Raw genomic sequence first — 23,088 nt, 5'->3', positions numbered from 1 at the left:
CTTTCCCTTGGTTTTGCCTATCAGTGTAGCACCCATGGTGCACAGAGCTTTTAGACCATGTATGCTGCTAGTGCGGCCCCTAAACCATCCACTATGTACCCCCCTGGGCTACATGAACGAGCATCCTTTTCCCACCCCAGCTTTCCCCATTCCAGTGCTCTCTTCTCTAAGAAATTCTGCGGCTTGTAGAATACTTTCTGCTAACCACTAGTCTGGAGTACAAAAGCAATGTTGCAGGTGAGATGGTACAAGGGAAGCATTACTTCTTCTCCTCATCCAATCACTGCCTCTCGAAACACAAACCCAAATCGCAAAGGGAGCTTTGCCATCAGAAGGCACAAGAGATTCACATCTCTTTTACCACCAGCTCCTTCTGCAAAGTGTCTCTTGATGGTCCTGTTTGCTGTACTTCCACAGCCGACTGAACATGCTTCAGATTATTTCTACCCCACAGGACTACTCAGGCTTTTTCAACTCACAGCACCTTAAAATTTTTACTTTTTAAAACTAAAAACCAAATTGCCTTGTAATCATTTTCTCTAGTCTCTGTAACAAACAGTGAACTGAGAAGGAAATGAGCCTTTATAGATAAAACACAAGGTATGAGTATAATATATATAGTGGCAGGCCTAACAGAGGAACTTCCTCTTTGGAGGAATATTTGGGGTTTGCCAACGGTAAACAAATCAGACAGATTCTGTTAAGAAAGTCATTCCAAGTGTCAAATTATAGAAGTTAATCTTCTTCAGTTATGTTACGGAAAGCAGTGTCTCCTCATCCAAGAGAAAATGAATTAGAAATAAGTGTCAAGAGTGTTAAGCGTTTCTCCATCAAATTCAAATATAATTACAGAGTTGGTGCTAAATAACACGTCGGTTTGCATGAAACACGTCACACATGTTCGCACAAGAAAAGCAAACAGAAGAAAAATATGAAGAAATAATTTTCCTTCTCTGTTTCACAATAAATTGCGCAGAGCTCCACAGTTCTCTAGTACTATTTATAAAGGAAAATAACATAAAGCCAAAGCTGGCAAATTGAAAATACAGGGAAATCAAGACAAAAACTAGCCCAATAACCACAAATGGAAGGGATCATCTTGTCAATTGAGAAGAAACATGAGGAATATGAATACCAGTTTTTTCCCTAACCCTTGAATGCTGATGGCTCCATCATGCTTTAATTTTCTACCCCTACACATGCCCTGCTCTGCAAACGTCCCACATACTTTCACTTAATTTCAAAGTGGAGTCCCTTTCTGAAATGGGACTGTAAACATTTCATTGTGGGGTCCCATGTTTGACGTCTGTCAGTGATTTTTAAATCAAAACTGCTCAGTTAACAAGTAAAAACCAGATTTCTTTTTGTTTATTTCTCAATGTTGTAGTCTGCAGTATGAAAAGCAAACTCAGGGCTTTCTGATCTGCATAGCACCCACAAGAAAGGTTGGCATTTGGGGGAGAGCCCACTGATGGAGGAAGAGCTGAATTTTTGGTTGGTTTGCTCCCCTGCTGTGAAGTCTCCATGGCTGAGAAGGGCAAAACACTGCCAGGGCAGCACGGCCTCCATACCCGCAACCTCCAACGGCTTCTGGCAGTCCCTTCATGAGATGACCATCTATGAATGCTGCTGGCAACGTTGGTGGTTTCAGCACTCGCTAATCCACTTCCATGCAGAATCTACCAGGTTGGCTTAGATGGTTCAAATTGAATTAGCTCTGCTGCTGTTGCCTAAAGTAGATTAGGAGATGCTTATATCATTTCTCCAGCCAGAAACAGCTAGCAGACAGCAGAGAAGGGAAGCCTTTTTGGCAGGCATGGAGAGACCTAGAAATCCTTACCCTGCTTCTGGCATGCCAAAATGCAACACCCAGCCAGATGGCTCTATAACATCACCGTCCTCCACCTGACCAGTTCCAGAACATCACTGAATATTCCAGACCAGAACAGATTTGGAGAAGAATCAGGAAACCAAATCCCGGAGAAAGAACGACATGTGGATCATGGCCATGTAGTTAACAGAGCTACGATGCTGCAGAAGACCTGTTGCTCAAATTAGTGATGTTTTCCGTCATAACACCACCACTCTCCAGGCTGCCCAGCTCACAGCTAACTGGTATCCTGACTTCTTTCCAAGGAAAACAATCATTCTGAGTGGAGAGAGGAAAGGGAGAAGAGAAATAACAGTGTGGGGAATATGGGAGGTCCTGGTACAGAAAGAAGGGTCTTGGTTCTCTGAAGACTTCATATTGGATTTTTGCTAAAGGTGTTTGCAAGGCAGAAAGACTCGTGTTAGCCCCAGCTCAGCCACTCAAGCATTTGCTTTTGTGAGCTCAATTTAAACACGTACTTGTGTGTCTCACCAAATGAAGTCCTAACCCTGCAAGTAGTAGTCACTATACAAAATAAAATGCATTTCCGAATGTTACAGGGTCAGGACCTGGGATGAACTCGGGCTTGTGTGGAAGTATTTTGCTGAACCAGGCAATCATAGCACTACGATTCATAGTGTTTGATAATGAGACATTGTATAACGTGATGAAGAAATTAAAGATGAGAAAGGAACTGAAAAGCTTACCTCTCTAATCAGGGGTTACAGTACTAGTATTAAGGTAGATGCTTCCACCTAGTGACTTACAGCAGTAGCTTATAGATTTTTACTTTAGAAAGCTGGATGGCAGCTGCAGCAGAAAATGAAATTATAGAAAAATACAATTCATCATCTGTAGCCAAGAAGGGATGTAGAAACATACCTTACAAAGGGGGTCTATACATTCAGCCATCAGCAATACTCAGAGCATCCTTCCCACAGACAATGCCGGCCCAGTGCATGCACTCTGATTCACCCCTGGATAAGCGGCCACCCCACTATTTCTGACTGTGCTGCTGATAATCCTGCCCTCTCCAAGCCAACATATGGCAGAGCAGGAAGGATAACTCCTGGTGAGAGGAGGTGTTTCTGACATCCTAGAGGTAGGGAGGTCACCAGAATGGCAATTCCATCAAAAGTGTTGCCAAACTTTTCCTTCAATTTTTTAAACGCAAGATCTGTAGGGCTTTTGCGTTCTTCAGTAGTGCAAATGCACGTGTGCTAGGTCTGGCTTGCAGTGCTATAGCAGCAGCTTCAGAGTCCAGTACTGTTATCCTTCTGCTCTGTGCTATCTTCCTGCTCTCAGACTCCCCAGATTTTACACACACCTGTATGTGCAAAAGTTACCGACTTGAGCCCTTACAGCAACACTCAATGAAAGACATAAACTCCAAAAAAGATAAGTGCTCAATGTTAAGCTTCAGGATCGCAGACTTCAGTGGAGATCCTCAGGCTTTGGTGCCTAATGACTCTTTACAATAAACGGGGAGCACCAAGTGACTCTGCAAAAGTCAGAATCTGCTCAAGAGACAGCTGTCTAAAATCAATCTCACCCACTTCAAGACTCATCCTGAATCTTGTCCCTCTCTGGAAGTGCAACATCCAGGACTAACAGGAGATGTTTGCTCACCTGGAATCCACGGCCTGGGAAGCTCCCTAGAGGACTGGCTGCGACTTACATTCTTCCTCCCAAAATACTTAACAGTCTGTTTTCAGATACTGCCAGAGGAGCAGCCACATTAATTGCAATACTTTCAAGGTTAATGCAAAGCATAATTTCTGCTTGCAAGGAGTCAAGCCCTTCTTGTCCTGTCACCCTGTGAATTCAACTACCACACTGTGGGCTCTACTGGTTGGGAAGAGAGTGTGGGAGGGGAAGAGGAAACTTTGGGAGAGAGACATTGAGCATCCCTATGCTAAAGGTCTAATCTAAGTAACTCACCCAAGGCTTTCACTGTAGTAAGTGGAGAGAAGTGGGCAGAGGACAACACATTAATAGATGCAGAAGCAGTCAACAGAAATTAGATTAAGTATCCCCTTGAGCTGTCCCTTATTTCCTCCTCCACTGATTGAAAAAGGAGCTAAGGATAACCAGCTCTGATTAAAGTCTCTAACATAAAAAAACCTAAATCTGGAGAAAATGAATGCTGCTCTGATTCCCCAGCTGTGCTTAAGGATGTGCTATCGGTCCGCAATAGGACATGACCTATTGCCACAATTATAGGCACAATTATAGTGAACACGAGAATCCAACAGAGAAGAGAGGAAGAAGAACTGGGGGCAGGAAGTGGGTCTTTTGGCTTCACAGGTTTTGAAGGCAGGGATCCCATTTGTGTATGTTTCCTCCGCTGTGTTCCTGGTTTCCACTGAAACTCATTTTTCTTTGACTCTGACTTTACTCCCTGTGGTCATTAAGGACTGACCTGTAAGGCATCGAGCAATCTGCCCTGAGCAGGTAAGTACCAACCTTATCTTGAAGCCCACAGTTTAACTCTTTGAAGTTAAACAAGTATCTGTGTGTTTAGCTGACTTGGGACCTAAACCATCAAATGCATGGCATTGACAGTAGACCTGAATGACTTCAGGAAAGAAATCAATAGACAATTTTTAAGATGAAAACAGATTTACTCATTTTACTAGATGTCATGTAACCTGTACATAGCTTCACTTCTCATGAACGTCTGTAACAAGTTTAATTCCCATTAGAAGATTTGGTTCACTCCTATCACTTTAATGTATTCTTGTTCTCCTATTGGATAGCTGTAGTTACTGAAATGTTAATGGTTTTGCTAGTGTGCTCTCTCTCATTTATGCTTTACTGACCAACATATATACATATATTAATCTCTCACTAGTTAATGAACTCGGGTAGCTAAGACATTGCTCCAGATCTAGTTGAGGTTAGAAAGGAGGGAAAGCGTGTTATCATCTGGCAACTTCCAGCTATTTCATGTAAATTAATTGTTAATTGTACTCCACTAATAGTGTCAAGGTATCTCAAAACGTAAAAATCCCAAACTCATCACCACCAAGCAGAGAATTTGGCAAAATTGTATGTCATTGAGATTCTTACTGATGACTTCTGTTACAGCAGTGAGACATAGGAAATAAACTTCCTCTATCACCTGTGTATGTAAACAAGGGCTTTGGTCTTCACCTCCCCATCACTTTTAAAGGTCATCACCTTTAATGATCACAACCCTCTGAGCTACTCACCAAATAAAGCTTGGCAAAGCCAAGCGGGACTATGTCATTCCTCCCATCAGAATCACTTCAAGTCATTGAGTCAACTCCTGCGGAAAATGCTAAACACTTTTTCAAAGCTCTTGTTCTCCTAGATTTATACCATAGTCTGATTTTATCTACAGTCACAGAAATCTCTGTATTTTATTAAAGCAACATATTTGTAATTATAACATTTGAATGTTTAAGTTAATACTACTCTGTGGGTATGCACGTATACATGCATTCACACATGTGTAGGCATACATATGTTAAGTTTAAATTTTTTATGTTATAATCTATAAAAACATCATATAATTTATTGAAGTGCAGAAGACCTATTTTCCCTTCCCTTCTTCTGGCAGTTTCTCTCTCACCCACATGGTTTATATGAACAATATTTATAACAGAGCTGTTTTGATCTGATAGAGCCTCAGTGAATTTACTGCTGTTCCTGCCCCACTGCAACTGAACCTGACAAGAACCAGAAGAATCCGCAGTTTTATTTTGGGCTTTATAGGTTTCTCCTCACTCCCTTTCCTCATGCTGGAATGGGGTTGGCAGCTAAAGAAGACCGAGGCATTCTGCAATGACAGATCACTACAAGGCTGCAGGACTTGCAGGATGAGGGGAATTGCCCCTTTGATCAAAACCAGGGTCAATTTGCCCTGTCTAATAATTGGTTTGTCAAGGAAAAAGGCTGAACAACAGAATATTTTCTTTATGAAAGAAATATAATCTTTTCCTGCTTGTACACATATTAATAGTTGTAGTGTTCGCAAATAACGCACACTGCACATAACCATTTAGCTTTATTATTTTAAATATACTGCTGCATTTTCCAGGAATTTTTAGGATTTTTGAAAATGGATGAGCATTTCCTCTTCATTGAGACAAACATATGTTTCTGTTCCTCTCAAGATTTTCTCCCTAACACTGCATATAAAAGTGAAGCGACTTGCTTAAGTGCTCTGGATGGCTCAGAGGAAAGATAAATAGGATTTAGATTTCATCCCACTAAGGAGGAAAGCTGTCCAGGCACTCACTTGATAATTAAAGTTGTTATTTTAGGGTAAGCACTTGGTAGCTACAACCAAATATAAGACTGCTTTTAATGATTGCTTTTGATTTTCTCATAAGTATTTTTATGTAATGTTTTTACAATTTTGTCTGATCACAAACACAATTACATTACAAAAACTATTGCTATAGAACATAAAAAAATTAACTGAAGACTTCTGTCATGTGAGCAACATGTTCTTATTGTCAAGTTTTAAGGGTCTCAAACTCAGCTTCCCTCAAGTGCATGAAGGAAACTTCAAGAAATTGCACTCCCAGTAATTCATACTGAACCCAGTGCAAGCTCTTTTTTTCAGAATGTATCCACATTTATTAGCAATCACCAGATGGGATCCCAGTGTAACCTCAGGGAAGAAAACTAATGGCTTTCCCATCAAGTCATATTTGGATATGATCCAGTCACTGTTAACATATCCAAATTCATTAGGAGCCACTGAATCCAAACCCTGTTTTAACGCAAAAAAGATACTTGGGAAAGATCACTTTGGAAATTATTTAATTTCCTTCCACAGCAAATTCACATTACAACTCAAAGTGAACGAAAGATACGGGTCCTCTGTCTCTCATGAAACAATCTCCACACATATCAGGGCAGACCAGAAGCTGCATTCGTTGGTTTACATTTTTGTGTTACTGAGGTTTCTGACAGAAATAAGATCCTAAAATCTAGAGAGTGGAAGTGAAAGAGGATAGAATAGTAATAAATAAATGTTTCAGACATATTTAGAAGTTTAATTTACATTTGAAAAAGTTTTGCAAAAACCTTTTTGCATCTTTTAGTTTTATTCGTTGTTTTTTTAATGGAAGCTGGAGCTTCCACTTCTCTGGGGTCTTTTAAGCTTTAATCTCTGTTTCCGGGCAAACCACTAACACAATTCCCATTCACTAAAATTGGCGAGTTTAGATACAACTTAAATTTAATTTATTTGTATAGATTTATGTAAATTAAATCTATATCTAACGTACTGGTTTTTCAAGTGTGAATCTATTTGTCCAAATTAAGCAAGACTTCTTTTCCTGTAACTTAAGAAATATTTTTCACTTTAAAATATTATTCCATAAATTCATTCAACTGTAACTCTGTGTATTTGATTTATTTAAAATACTGTTTAGATAAAGAAACCTTGTTTTCCATGTTTTTATTACAGTGAATCATGTGTTTTTAAAATGTTTTTTTCTCTCTAATTTTCTATAATTATATTATTTTACATTATCTTACTTCTGAAATGCTTAAGATTATTTTCTTTTTCTCAGCTTCAATGCTAGTTGCAGGAATGGATGGATTTGTTGTACCAATGTTTCTTGGTATAAGAACAAATTCTTTTCTCTATGCATTCCTAAAAATAAAAACACCCTTTTTTGAGAATGCATAGAAAGCAGGTTTTTTGTAGTTTCAAAATTAATTCTACCCTAACACAAACAGTTATGCTTTTTGGTGTTTCTGAGGTTACTTTGATAATTTTAAAAAATCCAGCTCATTTTTAACCATGTGAAACTGCTGGTTTAAATTATTGCACATCATTACATTTGGACAATGAAAACAACTCAGGCATTTTTACTTGTCTCTGGTCAACTTCACTTCTGGGTTTCCCTGACACGGGACCTTAGCTGAAATCACCACGTGGAGATTTTAAAATCCAAATAAAACAAGCAAATATAAAACTCCCTTTCCACTGAACGTCTGAAATTTTCATTAAAACATTTCAGTTGATTGATAAGAGGCTTTTCAAGAACCTTCCTTTTAAAAACAAAACGCTATATATCAGAAGAAGTTATGGATCCCTTTGTGTCCTTTTCTGGAAAAATGATATGTTTAAGGAAAAAAGTAAAAATAATTAGATCTGGGAAGCATTCACATCAAGTAGCACTTTTAGTATGCTTTTAAAGGATAACTGAGATCAGTAAAAATACGGAGTGGTTTTACACATTTAAGTGTCACTCCTTATTGGGACAAAATATCTGCCAATAAGTCCAGCAGTTTTTTCTGACAACTGGGAAACTGGTGAGCACCAGAAACACCCACCGCGCCCCCCGAACTGCTGCAGCGCTGCGGCATACACAGCCCTGGGCGCTTTTCTGCCGTTAATTCGCGCCCCGAAGGGAAATCCACGATATTTCTTAAACGGAAAAGCCTTGCAGGGGGTGTCAGTGATGCGGTTTCTCACAGCGCTCCCCGGGCTGGGGGAGCGGTTCGCAGCCTGCTCTGGCTCTCCCCGCTGCCCGCCGGGCCGGGGCGGGGAGGGTGTGCCGGGGCCACCACCTCCCCGCCGCCGCCATCTGCCGGGCAGCGGCCGCAGCAGAATTTGGATGATGCCTTTATGGCTAGTGACATGCCGAGACGGCGACTGGGGAAACAGATTGCCTGGCGTCCTTTTTTTGCTTCCTCCTCCTTCTCCCATCACTGTTACAGGGCAATCACCAAAGTGGGAGCACAGATTCAGTTACCGCTGCTGGGAGTATCTGTCAGGAGCTTGTTAAGGACTTAGACAAAAAGTAACTTTTCCATAGGGGAAAAAAAATATTTACTTGCTCATACTCCAATCTCTCTATAACTAGCAGGGGGTGAAATTCTGAAGATGAGCTTTGATAGCATGTGTTAAGGACATGCATTGGCTGTTAGTATCTTACTGTCTACCTAAGGAAACAGAGCTGCAATTTTTGGAAAGTTTTTTAAAGTTTCATAACAATCTTTCTAAAATACTGGACACTTAGAGAGCTTAGTAGATTAGTATTCATTTTAAACAACAAACAAAATAACAAGAAGAAACCAACATGCAATTTTCTGCCTCAAGACAGGAAACGTGGAGGCCTAGTGCTTGACATGCACTTAGTCACCTCTTCAAAAAGAATAGATAAAAACGTAGGCATCTGTATGCAAACACACCATATTCTACATTGGAGCAATGGTTCCTGAAGTTATTGCATCAACAGACCGATCTGTAATTCTTCCCATGGATGATCTTATACACTGGTCTTACACTCAAGGAATTAAATGTTTTTTCTCTCCAACACAGCAATGGCCAAGGCTATGATGAGCAGTCCAGGCAGCTGCTGGTTCATGGACCACACTGTGGCTCTAGAGCAAGCATTGCTCACCTTGTGTTGCTGTCACAAGAACTCACACAGCCTTAAGAACATCTAGGAGAGAAAAAACAACCTGAGGGCACCAGACTATGGTTGAGATGAGTCAGTTTGCAGCTCCACCACCAGCTTCCCACATAACCTGGTGCACTTTGGTCTTCTCCAGATTCTTTCTTTGCATCCTCTATTATTACCACCTTCCAGGGGGGGTGCAAGTAGTCTAGAAAAAGCAACGTATCATATCTTTCTTAATTATGTCTCACAAGCAATTTAATTTTCAGTATCTTTCTTCACATATTCTTTACATTTAATGAATTAACTTGAATTTTTCATTTGGGATATATTCAGTAGCAGCAGTGATCATGATCTAAACCTGAGACTTTGTGAGCAAGAAGCTGTTGACACACAGCTCTCCTTCATGAAAATCTTTTGTGTTCACTTGCAAGACAAACTGTGGCTCCGAACCCCTCTGTCACGTTTGGCAGAAGCAAGATGGACAGAAATCAATTGCAAAGCTCACAGCACCAGGCCAGGAAGTGTGATTAATAGATCAGAAAAGTTCTTGTTTCGTATACAGACGGTACAACTCGTCAAAGCCAAATTTACAGACTGTCTGTTGTCAAAGTATTTTAAAGACTCAAGGCAGCAAGCTGTAGTATGGAACAGCTGTCACATCTATACATTATGAATTTGTCAGCTTTCAAAAAAAGAGACATTATACATGTTTCACATAACAGCAACAGGTATGAATGGATCAGCTGGACTGAGTTAGATGAGCAGTACTGAGAAAAATGTGCCTTTGTTTCCTGAAATATTGTCCACAAACCCAATTTCTGGTTCAAGGCAAACATTTCAAAATGCTATAAAATCTACATCCAGACTTTAGAAGCCTTGCAAGAAAATCAACTGCACTTAGAGAGAAAAGATGCTAAATAATAGTTTACCAAACCAGAATATAACTCAAAACCTTCATAGTCTCCTGCATAGTTGGCTAGACTGAAGTTGGAGGAACACACAGTGACTTGTACCCTCAGTATACAAGCCCTTCCCAAGGCAGTCCTCATGCTTCCTTGTGTAGGACCTTTGATACACAACCCTCTGCAGCCATACCATGTACTGTTTCTAACAATTCAGACCTTTTATATCAGTATATGTGCATCAGAAAAATTAAAGTCCTGGAAGAGTGATGTTAAAGTGATTGGGAAAAGGGGGCAGCACAAAAATCATCCCCTTTCCATTCTGCCTTCTCTTTTCCTTTGAATACTGTTGCTATGGATAAGGGAAAGTTGAGATCAGAACACTGGCGTAGCGTAGGAAGAACAAAAGGACAGTGGGAATGGGGGGGCTTGTCACAACTGTGCAGTGTTTATTAAATGGAAGAAAGTTGGCAGTTCTCATTCACTTTTAGTTCAGAAATTAAAACAAATAAAACCCAATGTCTATTTCTCTTGAAGTAGGAAATAATGAATTAGGCAGTGCAGCTGGAGAAGGGAGGGGAAAGTTGAAAAGAAAAGCCTTTCCTGCAGCAGCAAGCTATCAGATGGCTCAGTCCTCCCCTGGAAACTCATCCTTAGATAAGTTAAAATTGATGGCAAAACCCTGGCCTGAAGACAGCAATGCATAGCTATTGTTTCAGACTCCAATGATCCCCACAATCGCCAAAACTCAGTTAGGACCATGCAACTCAGAGGAACAGATTGCTTTGCACCTCTTGGATTTCTGCAATGCTAAGGCTGTAGTCCCACCATCTCAAATACCAGACAAGTTCACACTACAAATCAGATACAGATCAGATATCCAGCTTTCACCAAATTCACTGAAACCAATGTGATTCTTTAGGCTGCAGGAGGAAAAGGTAGCATAGTAGAAACAGATATACAGTATAAAGCCTTTGTATAGGTAAAGGAGAGGTCGTTTCGGTTTCGTTGTTCTTTTTTTAAAAGTTGTGACTGTATCAGTGAAGCACTTTGCATCACATGGCCATGACATTCTTCCTCCAGTACCAGACTTCCCCAAACCAGACTTAATCTACTCTGTAACCACAGCATGAGCTGCAGATAGAGCCAAGGATGAAGCAAACTGAAAGAATCTGTGAAAGCTCATAGCTGACTGCATGTGCCAGTGGAGCCTGTGTTGTCTGGGCGTTACAGCAGAACGTAATAGGGCCTGTAAGAAAGAACCCCAACCTCAATTATTCCAGTACTATGCCCTCCACTCAATAACACTTTCAACACGGCTATTCAATGTATTTGCTTGACCTAACCTCCAGAACATCTCCCCATCTCCAAAACGCTGTATGGCATGGTGACCGCATTAAGACCCATCAGTGCTTTAGGGAGAAACGGAGGCACACATGACACAGCTCAGCACACACGACTGCCCCATACCATTTGTTCCCAGTTCTGTATTGCCTCCTGCTGACAATGCTTTTTGTACAGTAAGGCTGTAAACCGATGCAGCTGAAAAAAATGGGGGGAAATAGGAATATTTTCAGTATATCGCAGCTAGATTAGTTCTTTAACTGACTTGATTACACAATGCAAGGAAAAAGGTGTCCCAGAGCAGGAATGAGTTACCAGAAAAGCCCAGGAACGACCACCCTGCACTACCACCATCACCGTTATTTTAGGCATCTGAAATACTTCACTGTAAAACCAAGTCCTGCATACTGTGCCAAAAAGGGCAGACATTGCCATCCTCTCAGGAAGCTGCCAACAATCTACAGGGCATTTAGCAATTTGCTAATGCAGTTTTTGTACTGTAATCAGATACATTTTATACACATAAACATTTAAATAAAATAACAGTATTTAAGTTTTTTAGTTCTGGCATTTAAGCCTGTAGTTCAAAACTGCCTATGTTATTTCCTCTGTCTTTCATAGGTCCATGAAATGCAGCTACTGCAGCACTTGGCAGGTAGGTGGCAGTTACAGTGGTAGGAAGTTTCAACAAAGCAGTTTCATAATAGCAGCTACACAATCAAAAAAACTCTGACAGATAAAGATTAACAAATTATTATATAATTTGAACGCTATTTAGAGGCAGATAACTTACTTCTTAAAAAATCCCTCTAAGGACTTTTAAAACATGTATTTCAGCCAAAATCTAACATGTTTAAATTGATTTTCTGTTGTAAAGAGCAAAGTTTTTTTTCCACGAACTGTTCAAAGAGAATGTGTTTGAGATTCAGCATTGTAAATAAAATATTCAATGACAAATAAAAATTTGGTATTCACATTCAAAAAATATAGCTGCTCAAACAGATTTAAAGCAATTTCCAAATATAAAATTACAATACCCATACATAGTACATGCTCAAACCCTAGGAGGTAAAATTTTCCTGCTGCATCTGGTGACCCAACCTCTGAGGTTACATCCGTGCTGCATTCAGCCAGGTTCCTGCTGTCTGTCTACACGGGAGCCTTCAGCCTGGATTACAGATCCTACCCAGCCAGGCCCTCAAAATCCTTCCTGGCCCACAGAGAGCTCTGCCTCACCCCAGTGAGCTGCGATGTTTTACACAGTACATTGGTACTTCATGAAGAGCTACCTTCCAGTAAAGACTGGGCTTTATTCCTTGCTTATCCTCCGTTTCAGCTCAAAAATCAAACAGGATATCTTAAAATATCTGTAGTTTAAGTGAACCTGTTTGACTTTATCTTGGACACCATGAGGGAAATACCTCACACAGCCAGTATTGTTTCAGCTGGTAGGAAGCAATCACTATTAAATAAAAGATCAGTGCAGCATCTGCCGGCTCTCATTTGAGACTGAAATCCTTAATCTCATCACAAAAGCAGTAGACTAATAAATTTGTGCAACAAAGCTCAGGGCTAGGTCATAAAAGCAGAAGTAAGAAAGAGTATTCAGTTGTGCATATTGTTTCCTTTTACAGAGGAAGGAGCACAGGCAGAACTGGAACAACTCCAGAGAGAGGAGTGGGTCGGGCAAGCACAGCAGTAGCAGCCTTGCTTAAGATGAGACAGAACATGGCTGTGCATCTTGAGAACAAAAATAAACTGACTCTGAAACCATACATTTAAATGGGAGAGCTTTGCTAGTTTGACTACCTCCACTCAGGAAAGGCAGTGTGTCTTTCCCCCCAGCAGTTACTTGAAAGTAACCCATACCCCAAGTTACCAACTAGCATGTCAGAAATAGCACTGTGCTTACTGTACAAAAAAACCCCAAATTGTTAGCACTTCAATCCAAGAACCTCCCCTCCACAACTCCCCAAAGCACACACAAAGCAAAATATAGCCTACATCATTAAAACAGTAAACACTAACACAATCGATACTGAAATCTAAACCCATTTGTCTAGTAAAACAAACAAAAGAATTAAAAGTAGCATCTGTTTTTTAGCAGTGGTATTATCAACTTAATGGAATTCTTTTTAAAGTACAAAGTTATTGATGGTGTATAATTTGGTAAACTTTGATCTCTACATCTTACCAAGTCTCACTTGTCAGTGTATGTGAAAACAGAAGATGCATTGGTATTGCTTCCAACACCTTTGTAGTTCTTTATTTGAGCAACAGAACACTTTTCCCCTAATAATAATAAAAAAACCTCACTATTTTTCTAGAAAAACTCAATTTTCTATTAGGTTGAGTAGTTCCTAGTGGATTTTAGCACAGTATAGGCTAGCGTAACTACTTTTAAAAGAATAAATCTTATTTCCTATGCCCAAGTTATCACAGCAGACAGATATCACAATTTGTGGCCAGTTACAGTATGTGGATCCCATCTTGGATGAAGCTGGACGAAGGTTATGCTCTGTATCGATGAATGGTGCTTCAACAGGCAACACACCGCAGGAATTACACTACGGTAATTATTTCCATCCTTGAAATGAGAGACATTTCAAAAACACAAGCTCTCAGGGTAACTAATTCTTGCATCTGTCATCACATGTTATTGCCGAGTAATATGCAACCAACTGTAGCTAATCACATAAAAATGGCATCTGTTATACAATCATGCAGTATTTTATCCTACGCCCACACTGTAAAGCATGATAGACGAGTACCATTTTAAGAGGAATAAAAGGCTACTGAAAATACATATGGAAAAGTAAATTCTCATTTACTTTACTAAAACTTGGAAAAGGTCTAAATAAAGCTATTTTATTTCCAATCTGTGCAATTGCAGTCTCTCATATTAATAATAAAAGAATCCGTTTTACATTCAGTTATTTAGTTCCTGCAATATTTCAGTTGCAGACAGCAGTGAAACACTTCTCTCTTCCAACAGATTTCTCTTCGCAAATTAAAGTCAGGCTGACACTATTTTTTTACTTACAGAAGTTTCATAAAGCCTGGATGCTGATTTCAGGGTATAATCACTTTTAAGTTACATGTTAAAAGCCCATTTTCTTTAATTACCAGATGTTAAAAGCAACAAAATCTGCATAACAAAAGTAATTTTACAGAAGAATTTAAAGAATAGGGTGAGTTTTTAGAAACCTTTGGTTGAATTTATTAAAAGACAAGTTACAATGACAACGATCACAGTACAAAAAACATTTACAGTTTCATTATTTTTAGTATTTCCTTTAGCATTTTCAGCTTTGACAATATAAAAGATGACCCTTCCCCTCTCAGGAAAGCAGGTAACCGCAGACACTTAGTCTATTTGAAGGCACTGAGCTTGCTTTTTACATTTTCTTTAAGTTAAGCAGACGTGAAGTTGATATTTCTTCCATCATTTGTTGGCCTAACAGTCCCTTCAAAAATTCATGCAACCCAATAAATTATACCCGGTGGCCAAGCACAAAAAATATCATGTGCTTATTTGGGATATTTATTTTGTGAGTAAAACATTAATGATCATACAAAACTCCAATTTTACCAGACTAGGCCTTTGGCCAATTTTGTTTTTTTCTTCCCTTTAACACGCTGTGCCTTAAGCTTCTTTCTCTGTCTGGAATTCATCCATATTGGGTACTGTCCATGCTGGTCTAGAAGAGTTTTTTTGTTTCGTTTATTATCTATGTCCATTTTGCAGTCACCTGAAAAAGAAAGGTATTTATAGTGAGTAAAATACATGAATCAGCTTCATAGAAGCTATTATGTTATTAGACTCCCAAAAACGACAAAAATATTCCTAGATACAAGAGTATTTGTATACACAGAGCTGAAGGCTTGATACACTGAAAGCACTTTCCAAACCAATACAACTGCAACCCAGGAACTTCATCAGCTGATAGTAAATACGCAGAGTGGAAGTGCCCTGTGTCTGGGCAAAGCACCTTACTCTTTCGTCTGCCATCTGTTCCAATACTGTGTCTAAAAACATTGTGTGTGGTCTCCACCAAATGCTGCAACCACACAGGAAGCCATAGGCTTACTGAAACATATGCACAATTAAACACTTCTTATGAAACAATGTGTAAGATCTGGTCTAAACAAATAAATCAATTTGAGTGGAAGATAAGGACAGGTAAAGAGAATAATAAAGAGAAAAGCTGAAATACAACGATGGTACAAAGCATGACCCAGTGATGATGCTACATCTGCCTCAAAACGTGAGCATGAGGTCAAGTCTAATGTATTTAGAGACAGAAACAGAGGATCAATCTCTAGCATCACGAAGACTGCCTGTGACATGGTCAAGAACAGTGTCCCCAGCCTGCAAACACCACATGAACGTTATACTTCAGTGAGACAATGAGGCTACCACAGAAACACCTTGTTAAGTATTGATTTGAACTGTGCTCTACTATTTAATTCCAAGCTTATCTCCAAACCATCCATGTGCAACTCTAAAAGCTTTATCACAAGTTTTCACAGAGGATACTGACTTTTTTATGTTGAGCCTGTCTGATGCTGCTGTTCATGAAGAAAAGGCCAATATGCTGCTTCAATATCTGAAGCATGCTCATAGTCTACAGGGACTTTCACCACAGAGATGTGCTTAGGGAGCCCCTAAGCCCCTGAGTACTTTCAGTCAGCAGAGAATCGGCACAGGGGCCTGCTGGCACAACTAAAGGCTCATCAAGCAAAGGACAGGCAGCAAAAGTCCCAGCTCCAGAAGCCTCCTGAGACATCAGAGAAACGCAACATGAGTCCTTCTTAACAGCCTTGTTTTCATAGAAGGAGAGACAACACCACAACTCAAAAACACCAACACTCCAAGAAAACCAACTTTACAGAAGCTTCTTCTCTGATTCCTGTCGTATCATATAATTGATGTTAATCCGTCACACGAATTTTGACTGCAAAAAAAGCACATCCACAGTAAGTGTGAGCTGCAACTTTAACTAAGTGAAGAAATACTCCTGGACAAAAAAAAATACCAGTTGTTCACATTAGCACCACATTTTCATCATACTTTGCAATCTTAAGGATGCTGCAGGAATCAGTAACAGGAAGAAATCTACTGAACAGCAGTAGTCCAAGGACATAAAGAAAACCTACCAGAGGTGGTAAAGACAAAGAAAGAGCCAAGAATAAAAAGCTGTAGGCTATTGAAGCAGGCTCAATGGATATGATTATCTTGAAAAATACGTGCATGCCTAAAGTTTTAAAAACAGCTACAAAATAATTTTTGACCAAGGGCTAGCCAGACCTTACATTATTTTTTTCCTAACAACAAAAACTGAAAAAAGTATTTCACAGTATTCTGTGAAAAATACCTTCAGGTAACACAGGAGAATTCCCTAATACACCTATACACTTTCTTAGGCTGGAAAATTATTCACCTATCTATAGAAAGTGCATATTTTGCATGAAGCCTTCATCTACTTCAGTCCTTGTAACATTCGGTGACGTGAACTCCCTTGTGCCCACATTTAGTGCTGAAGAGTCATCTCAAAGAGGACACCATTATCTTCACAAACAAGTTTTGTGAAATACATACATATACTTAGCTATTTCTGAGGCTGCCATTTCTCTACAAAGGCCAAGTGGAATTGGTCACTTGTAGAGAAGTTGCCGGCAGACTTGGAAGGGGGTGCAGGAATGACAGCCAGGCATACTGTGCTTCAGAAACCAGGTTTAAGGCAACGATGTCTCCTCCAGCATCAGCATCAGAAGGGTGACAATATTATAAAACAATTTGGAAATTCAATCCTCACAATCTGAAAAAGAACAACTTTTACATCTGGTTTATGGGACAAATCAGAACCACGGATAAAATTACAAATTAAACTACAAGCTACCCTTAACTGGCTAAGTATTTTTATATAGCATTTTATTTCCATTTTCCATATATTTTACAGGTTCTGCTATTCAAACTCACAACACTTCCCTGTCCTTCCTAATAACTGAGACACTGACAAAACCAGCTGCATGACTGACAGTGATTACTAATATTATTCTCTATCCCCACTGTGGTGTCTCAAGAGACTTCTGCACGTCACATGAAAAGCTCACATCAGCAATATTGTAACAGCTTAAGTGGCATAAAATGGAGAAGGAGAAAGGACTATGATTTAATTTAGACTGCAGTTTTGGAAAGAGAAGATGTCTTTAAAACCTTTGTTTCCACTTTCTGGGTTAGTTGCTTTACAGCTTATAACCTATTCAAGTAATAGAGAAGAAGATGGCACTATCTGTAGACACCTATTCACTCCCACACAATGTGTAATGCAGCGCTAATAAGCACACAAAACCAGGGTCCCTACTACCCCTACTCTGAGACAGTACATTTAAAAATGAAAAAAAAGTCACTTTACTCTTGGTAAAATATCTACAAAATTACTTCAGATTTAGGTCCAACGTTTATATGTTTGCTGTCCTCCTTAACCTAGGAAGGAAATTATATCCTATCTCATTTAACAGCAAATACAATGTCGCAATCAGAACAACTGCTAAGTGATTAATCCTCACTCACCTGATGTCTTCATGAAGAAATGTCTCTCTATAAGATACTACAAGCTTTAAACCAAATGTTAATAAGCTTGGTCCACAAGTGATTGGATTCAATACAGAAGCTAATGTTATGAGATGACCAGATTCAATGATTCAAGAACAACTTTTGGCTTTAAAAGACAAGGACTTGGCTTGCCAACTCAGTATTTTCGAGCTCTAATAATCTTATGTCTGACCACAAAAGCGAATGTCAAGGGAACGATAATAAATACGGCACAGGACATCCCTTCACTTGGGTGATTACAAAAGAAAAACTGCTATAGTGAAAAACACTCTGCAAACGTGACCGGAAGGGCACCCAAAAGGCAGGTCTTGGGCAACCAGCAGGGCCTTCCCCGTAAACTCTTAACGCCGCCCACCGAGAGCCCAACTTACCTCCCTGCTCGAGGACTTTCTCGGGGGGCAGCACGGTCGCCACCTCCTTGACCTCCTCCATGACGACATCCGCGTTCGTCCCCAGGATCTTCTTCAGCCTCTCCAGCTCCTTGGGCGCGTTCTTCTTCCTCTTCTCCGCCCGCATCTTCCTCCTCCATTTGCTCCTCAGGCTTTTCGCCATGTCCTGAGGGGAGGGAAGAGGGAAACAGTGAAGGCGAGGCACGCGCAGGACAGCGGAGCCGTTAAAGCGGCTCCCAACGGCTCCAACGACCGTGCAGCGCGCGGGCACGCAGCCACCCCTCCCCCCGCTCACCCCAGCCGCACACGAGGCCCGCCGTCCACCCTGACGCAAGGCCGCGCGCGCACTCTCCGTCCACGCATGCGCAAGGCCCCGCCCCCGCAGCGCTTCCGCAGCCGCCCCGCGGCACGGCCGGTTCTACCGTAACTCTCCGAGACAACACGCAGCCGCCGCTCCGGCTCCCGGCCTCCACCTGTGGCGACCAAGGCGAGCCCCGACTCGCCCCGGCACCGTCCTAACCCCCGTTTGTGCCACGGGCCAGGTGCGAGCTGCAGGGGGGCGGCAATGTCCAACCACCACAGCCTAGAGAGTGAGGTGGGGATAGATGGAAAAATAAACACCTCTTCCACCAGACGCGTCTTGCCTCTGCTCCCAGGCAGAAAGCGCAGTTTTATTCTTTACTACCGCCACATATGAATTAACAAATCCCAAAGACAGGAGAAACCATCGCACTCGCTCAAAACAATTCGCTGTCCTACTTCAGCAGCCTCAGTCAAGTTCTCCAGCCCTGAAGTTCTTCAGTCACAGCTGCAAGAACAGACTAAATGTTTTCTATTTTTTATTAGCACACAATTAACCTTAATATACACAAGTGGACAGAATGCCAGAATCCATCTTCAAATCATTTTTCAGAACACTGAAAGACAGGCAATAAATAATACTTAAATGAAGAACATTCCCTTTAATTAACACCCTCCTGGCTCACATAAACTGACAGCCCTTGACAAGAACAAAGTATCTCTGTTAGAGACAGCATCTCATTTTACCAAACAAAAGCTAGAAAAAATTTTAGCTTAGTAAAACTCAACACAATGATAAACTCAGGCTACCCTTATATGGTACACACGCTTATGGTCCCACAGGAAACATTTCCAGCAGAGAGGCTTACTCTGGAGCAATGAGAAGTTGGCAAATATTTTAATCATTACTTAGTCAAGTGCAAATTAAGTGATTAAAAAAGTGACTGAAATGAGGACAGCCTGTTAACTCAATAAAATATACATTCTAGAGAAGAACTTTAGCTACATAAAAAGCCTTTTTTTTTTCTCTCTCTAAGGTGGGATCTATATTCACGGCATGAAAAAGTAATAAAAGATTCGGTCTCTAGAAGACAGTACTACACAGTCTGCAGATCATCCAAATACTTAACTTTAGATACGCTATAGCCAAACCACACTGCTTTTATTTTTTATTAAATGCCTCCAGGAAACGCAGCAGGTATAAGAAGAGATTGATGATGTCCAAGTAGAGGTTGATTGCAGCCAGTATGTACTCTTCAGGGGATAATTTGTGCATCAGCAAATGTGTGTCGTAAATAATAAACCCACAGAACAGAAGAGCTCCGGCAGCTGCAAACACCAACTCTATTGTCTCACTGTAGAAAAACAGCTGGAGACAAATGAAACATGAAAAATAACTGTAAATTTCATTTTCTTTCTAATATTAAACTTCCTGAGTAATGATATGCCACACTTAAAACAAGCACCCACGCTGTCTTCTTACTGTTATGTACACAAAAATACAGTATTACAATGACATTTAAATGTTCTTATTTCATACAGTCACACAATTCATTTAACTGAATCAAAGTGCCTCCACTTAGGAGAGGAAGCTCTGATGTCCAGAATAATAACAGCAGAAAGATTAGAAAAACAAAATACAATTAAACCCCAAATCTCCTTCCCATTCTCTCAATCAAGTAGTTGATCTTGACTGACAAATGTTGTCAGTCAACACAAATACCACTTTTACAAAAATCTGAATTGGAAATGAATGGTTAAAAGATCACCAGCATGATCTACAACAGCCACGGGTCTGATTAGGAATTTTCTTCCACTAAGCTATATTGGACTGTCAAAAACCTTTTTGTTACACTAGAAGTTAGTAAAAGATTTATGTTAAAAAGTATTTTTTAACCTTGAACACAAGGTATCTTACCCTCAAGAAACCTGAGAGGATTAAAATCCACAAACAAGCGAAGAGGCTGAAAAAAACCAAAACAATACAAAAACCTGTGAGCAACAATGTATTTTCTTTTAAATTTTACTTAAAATCTCCTCCCTTCTTATAAAACCTCTTCATAATGTATTTGGTAAGTAAACGTCCATTAATTCTTAGATGCCAACTGTTCATTGGTATCAGCAGTAAAATTTAGTTTTATAAAGCTGTCCAAAGTTATGTCCTAACTTTACTTTTTAAAAAATATCTGAAGCACCCACCTTCTGTCTCAATGGAAAATCCATGTAAACTAATTTTCTAGCATAGTACTATGGTTTTAAGAATCATAATCACATAATCACTGCTTGCTTACCAAGAAAGCAGAACTGAATAAAATTAGTAATTTAAGATAAATAACACCCTCACCATTCCCTTTGAAGCAGGTTCTACTGACCTGCATTCCTTATTGTATCTGCAAAGTTTGCTTTAAAATAGGAAAAGCTATCTTAACAAAAAATCATCAATATGACAACATACCCAGCTCCAAATTTGCTGAAATCTCTCTTTGACTGTAAGGTATATGCAGTCAGTCCAAGAAACACAGCAGCGGTGAGAATAAAGGCTTGCAAGACGATGGACACATCATAGAAACTCACTATAAACAGAAAGAGTAAACTGTCATTTAAAGAACACTGCACTATATATTTGGTAAGTTATCTTTTGAAGACATAGAAGTTTAAACTTTCACAGACAGGGGAAAAAAAGAGAAATCTTTCCTGACAACAAAGTACAGAACTCTCCAAATCAAATTCCCTTGGAGGAAACTGAGGGGGAAGATACAGATACTTCACTTGCAGATCAGCTCTGCTGAGCTGCCTTACATGAAAGCACATCACTGGCTGTACTGAAAGAATGGATAGCACAACTGATTTCTCACTTCAGGTTTGCACGGTTTCAGTTCTGGATCAGAATCCAGTTTTCTCCATGGATTCCATGTTTTTTGCTAAACTCATGTCATTGTCATTAAAATTTTCAAACAGGGGATTTATTATCATTTTAGTCACATCTAGGAATTTCATATGGCAGATAATACAACATAATGGATTCCTTTTTGCAATTGCTTTATGTAATCAGACAACGGGATGGTCACCATTTACCTGTAATGGCAACTGTCAGTGCTTCCAGTAGGGTCTACAAAAACAAAAACAAAAAATTAGAAGGACAAAACAAAAAACAAACAAAAAAGCCCCACAAAACAGTTACACAGACACTTCACATGCAATGAGTCCAATTCTGCTACATAACCCCAGCATGTGTTACATCAGCTCTCTTGTTAAATATTTGTATAAGAAAACATGTTTAGTTTTCAACAAGAAAATGGCAATCATAGTGTCCTAATGCGCTGGAAGTTGTTTGTGTTACTTTAAAAGAATAAACTGAAAATTAATTACAGGCAGACACTATAGAAAAATGCTGTTTAGGTTTTTTACTGAAAGGACTCAGCATTCTTATCAGACTTCTTATAAACTACTCTAAGGGGGGTATAAAATTAATACACTCTTAATATCTTGTTAAACAACTAACTGTCTCCATCAACTTCCTTTTCTCACTTATCCTTGTTTTGAAACAAGTAACTTAAAAATCGAACATATTTTTGAAGTTTGGGCTGAAGGCTAGCATGGGCCCCAAGTTGTTCTAAAAGATTAATTTCAAATTAAGTTTCATTACAACAAAATATGAGAAAAGTCTCTATGTCATGAACCAAGAGGTCAGAAATAACAGAACTAAATGTTACTCTGTTTAAACCAATTTATCACACACACATTTGAATCACTTTATTCCTACACAACGTAATACCTTAACTGTCAAACCACAAACTCCCACACCACATTTGGCCACACTATTACATCACTCCTTGTTACAGCTGCACTTGTTGAAAGCTTTTAAACATTTTATTCTCCTGCAAGAGTTCGTAAGTCAGGAAGCATTTAAAAAGTCTATTTACCTACACAACAAAGCTGTCTTCCCATTGTATCCATATCAACTCAGGCAACTCCTAAAGCATCAAATTCTAATTGTGCTACTGTGATTTCTTTTCAGAAGACTGATTTGCCTCATAATCCAAAATATTCAAGAGCAACAGTTAGCCCATATCTACAAATTTGCAACATCAGGCAGGAGACTGAAATTTGAGGACAGCTCTGACTGACCTGCCTGTGCTGGAAACATGCTCAGAATTTAGCATCTAAAAGACAACAATTAAAGAAATAAACACATGTGGCTGGTTGTATTTGGGTCTTTGCTGGAAGTTGTCCATTAAACAAATAAAGTAACAGAAATGCTTCCTCC

At 39.7% G+C, this 23,088-nt stretch overlaps 2 protein-coding genes across 2 annotated transcripts in view; both read right to left on the bottom strand.

Moving 5' to 3' along the window:
- Nucleotides 1-15,037: 15,037 nt before the first annotated feature.
- On the bottom strand, nt 15,038-18,687 carry LLPH (LLP homolog, long-term synaptic facilitation (Aplysia)). The gene is made up of 2 exons (XM_010187383.1): nt 18,504-18,687; nt 15,038-15,265 (listed from the first exon to the last, which is right to left on the bottom strand). Exons 1-2 carry the CDS (start codon nt 18,682-18,684, stop codon nt 15,102-15,104), a joined length of 345 nt encoding a protein of 114 aa, XP_010185685.1. The 5' UTR covers nt 18,685-18,687; the 3' UTR covers nt 15,038-15,101.
- A 1,283-nt stretch (nt 18,688-19,970) lies between these two features.
- Nucleotides 19,971-23,088, bottom strand: part of TMBIM4 (transmembrane BAX inhibitor motif containing 4) — a gene marked incomplete at its 5' end in the record, with an annotated part of 6,174 nt that continues 3,056 nt past the window's right edge. The window contains 4 exons of the mRNA XM_010187394.1: nt 19,971-20,190; nt 20,740-20,785; nt 21,277-21,394; nt 21,897-21,930. Coding sequence (XP_010185696.1) covers nt 19,984-20,190; nt 20,740-20,785; nt 21,277-21,394; nt 21,897-21,930 — 405 coding nt within the window. The remainder of the gene's footprint in view (nt 20,191-20,739; nt 20,786-21,276; nt 21,395-21,896; nt 21,931-23,088) is intronic.

Source organism: Mesitornis unicolor, unplaced genomic scaffold (genome assembly GCF_000695765.1).
Source record: "Mesitornis unicolor isolate BGI_N332 unplaced genomic scaffold, ASM69576v1 scaffold41430, whole genome shotgun sequence".
In the NCBI taxonomy this organism is placed as follows: Eukaryota; Metazoa; Chordata; class Aves; order Mesitornithiformes; family Mesitornithidae; genus Mesitornis; species Mesitornis unicolor.
This window is presented reverse-complemented; position numbering and strand designations above follow the sequence as displayed.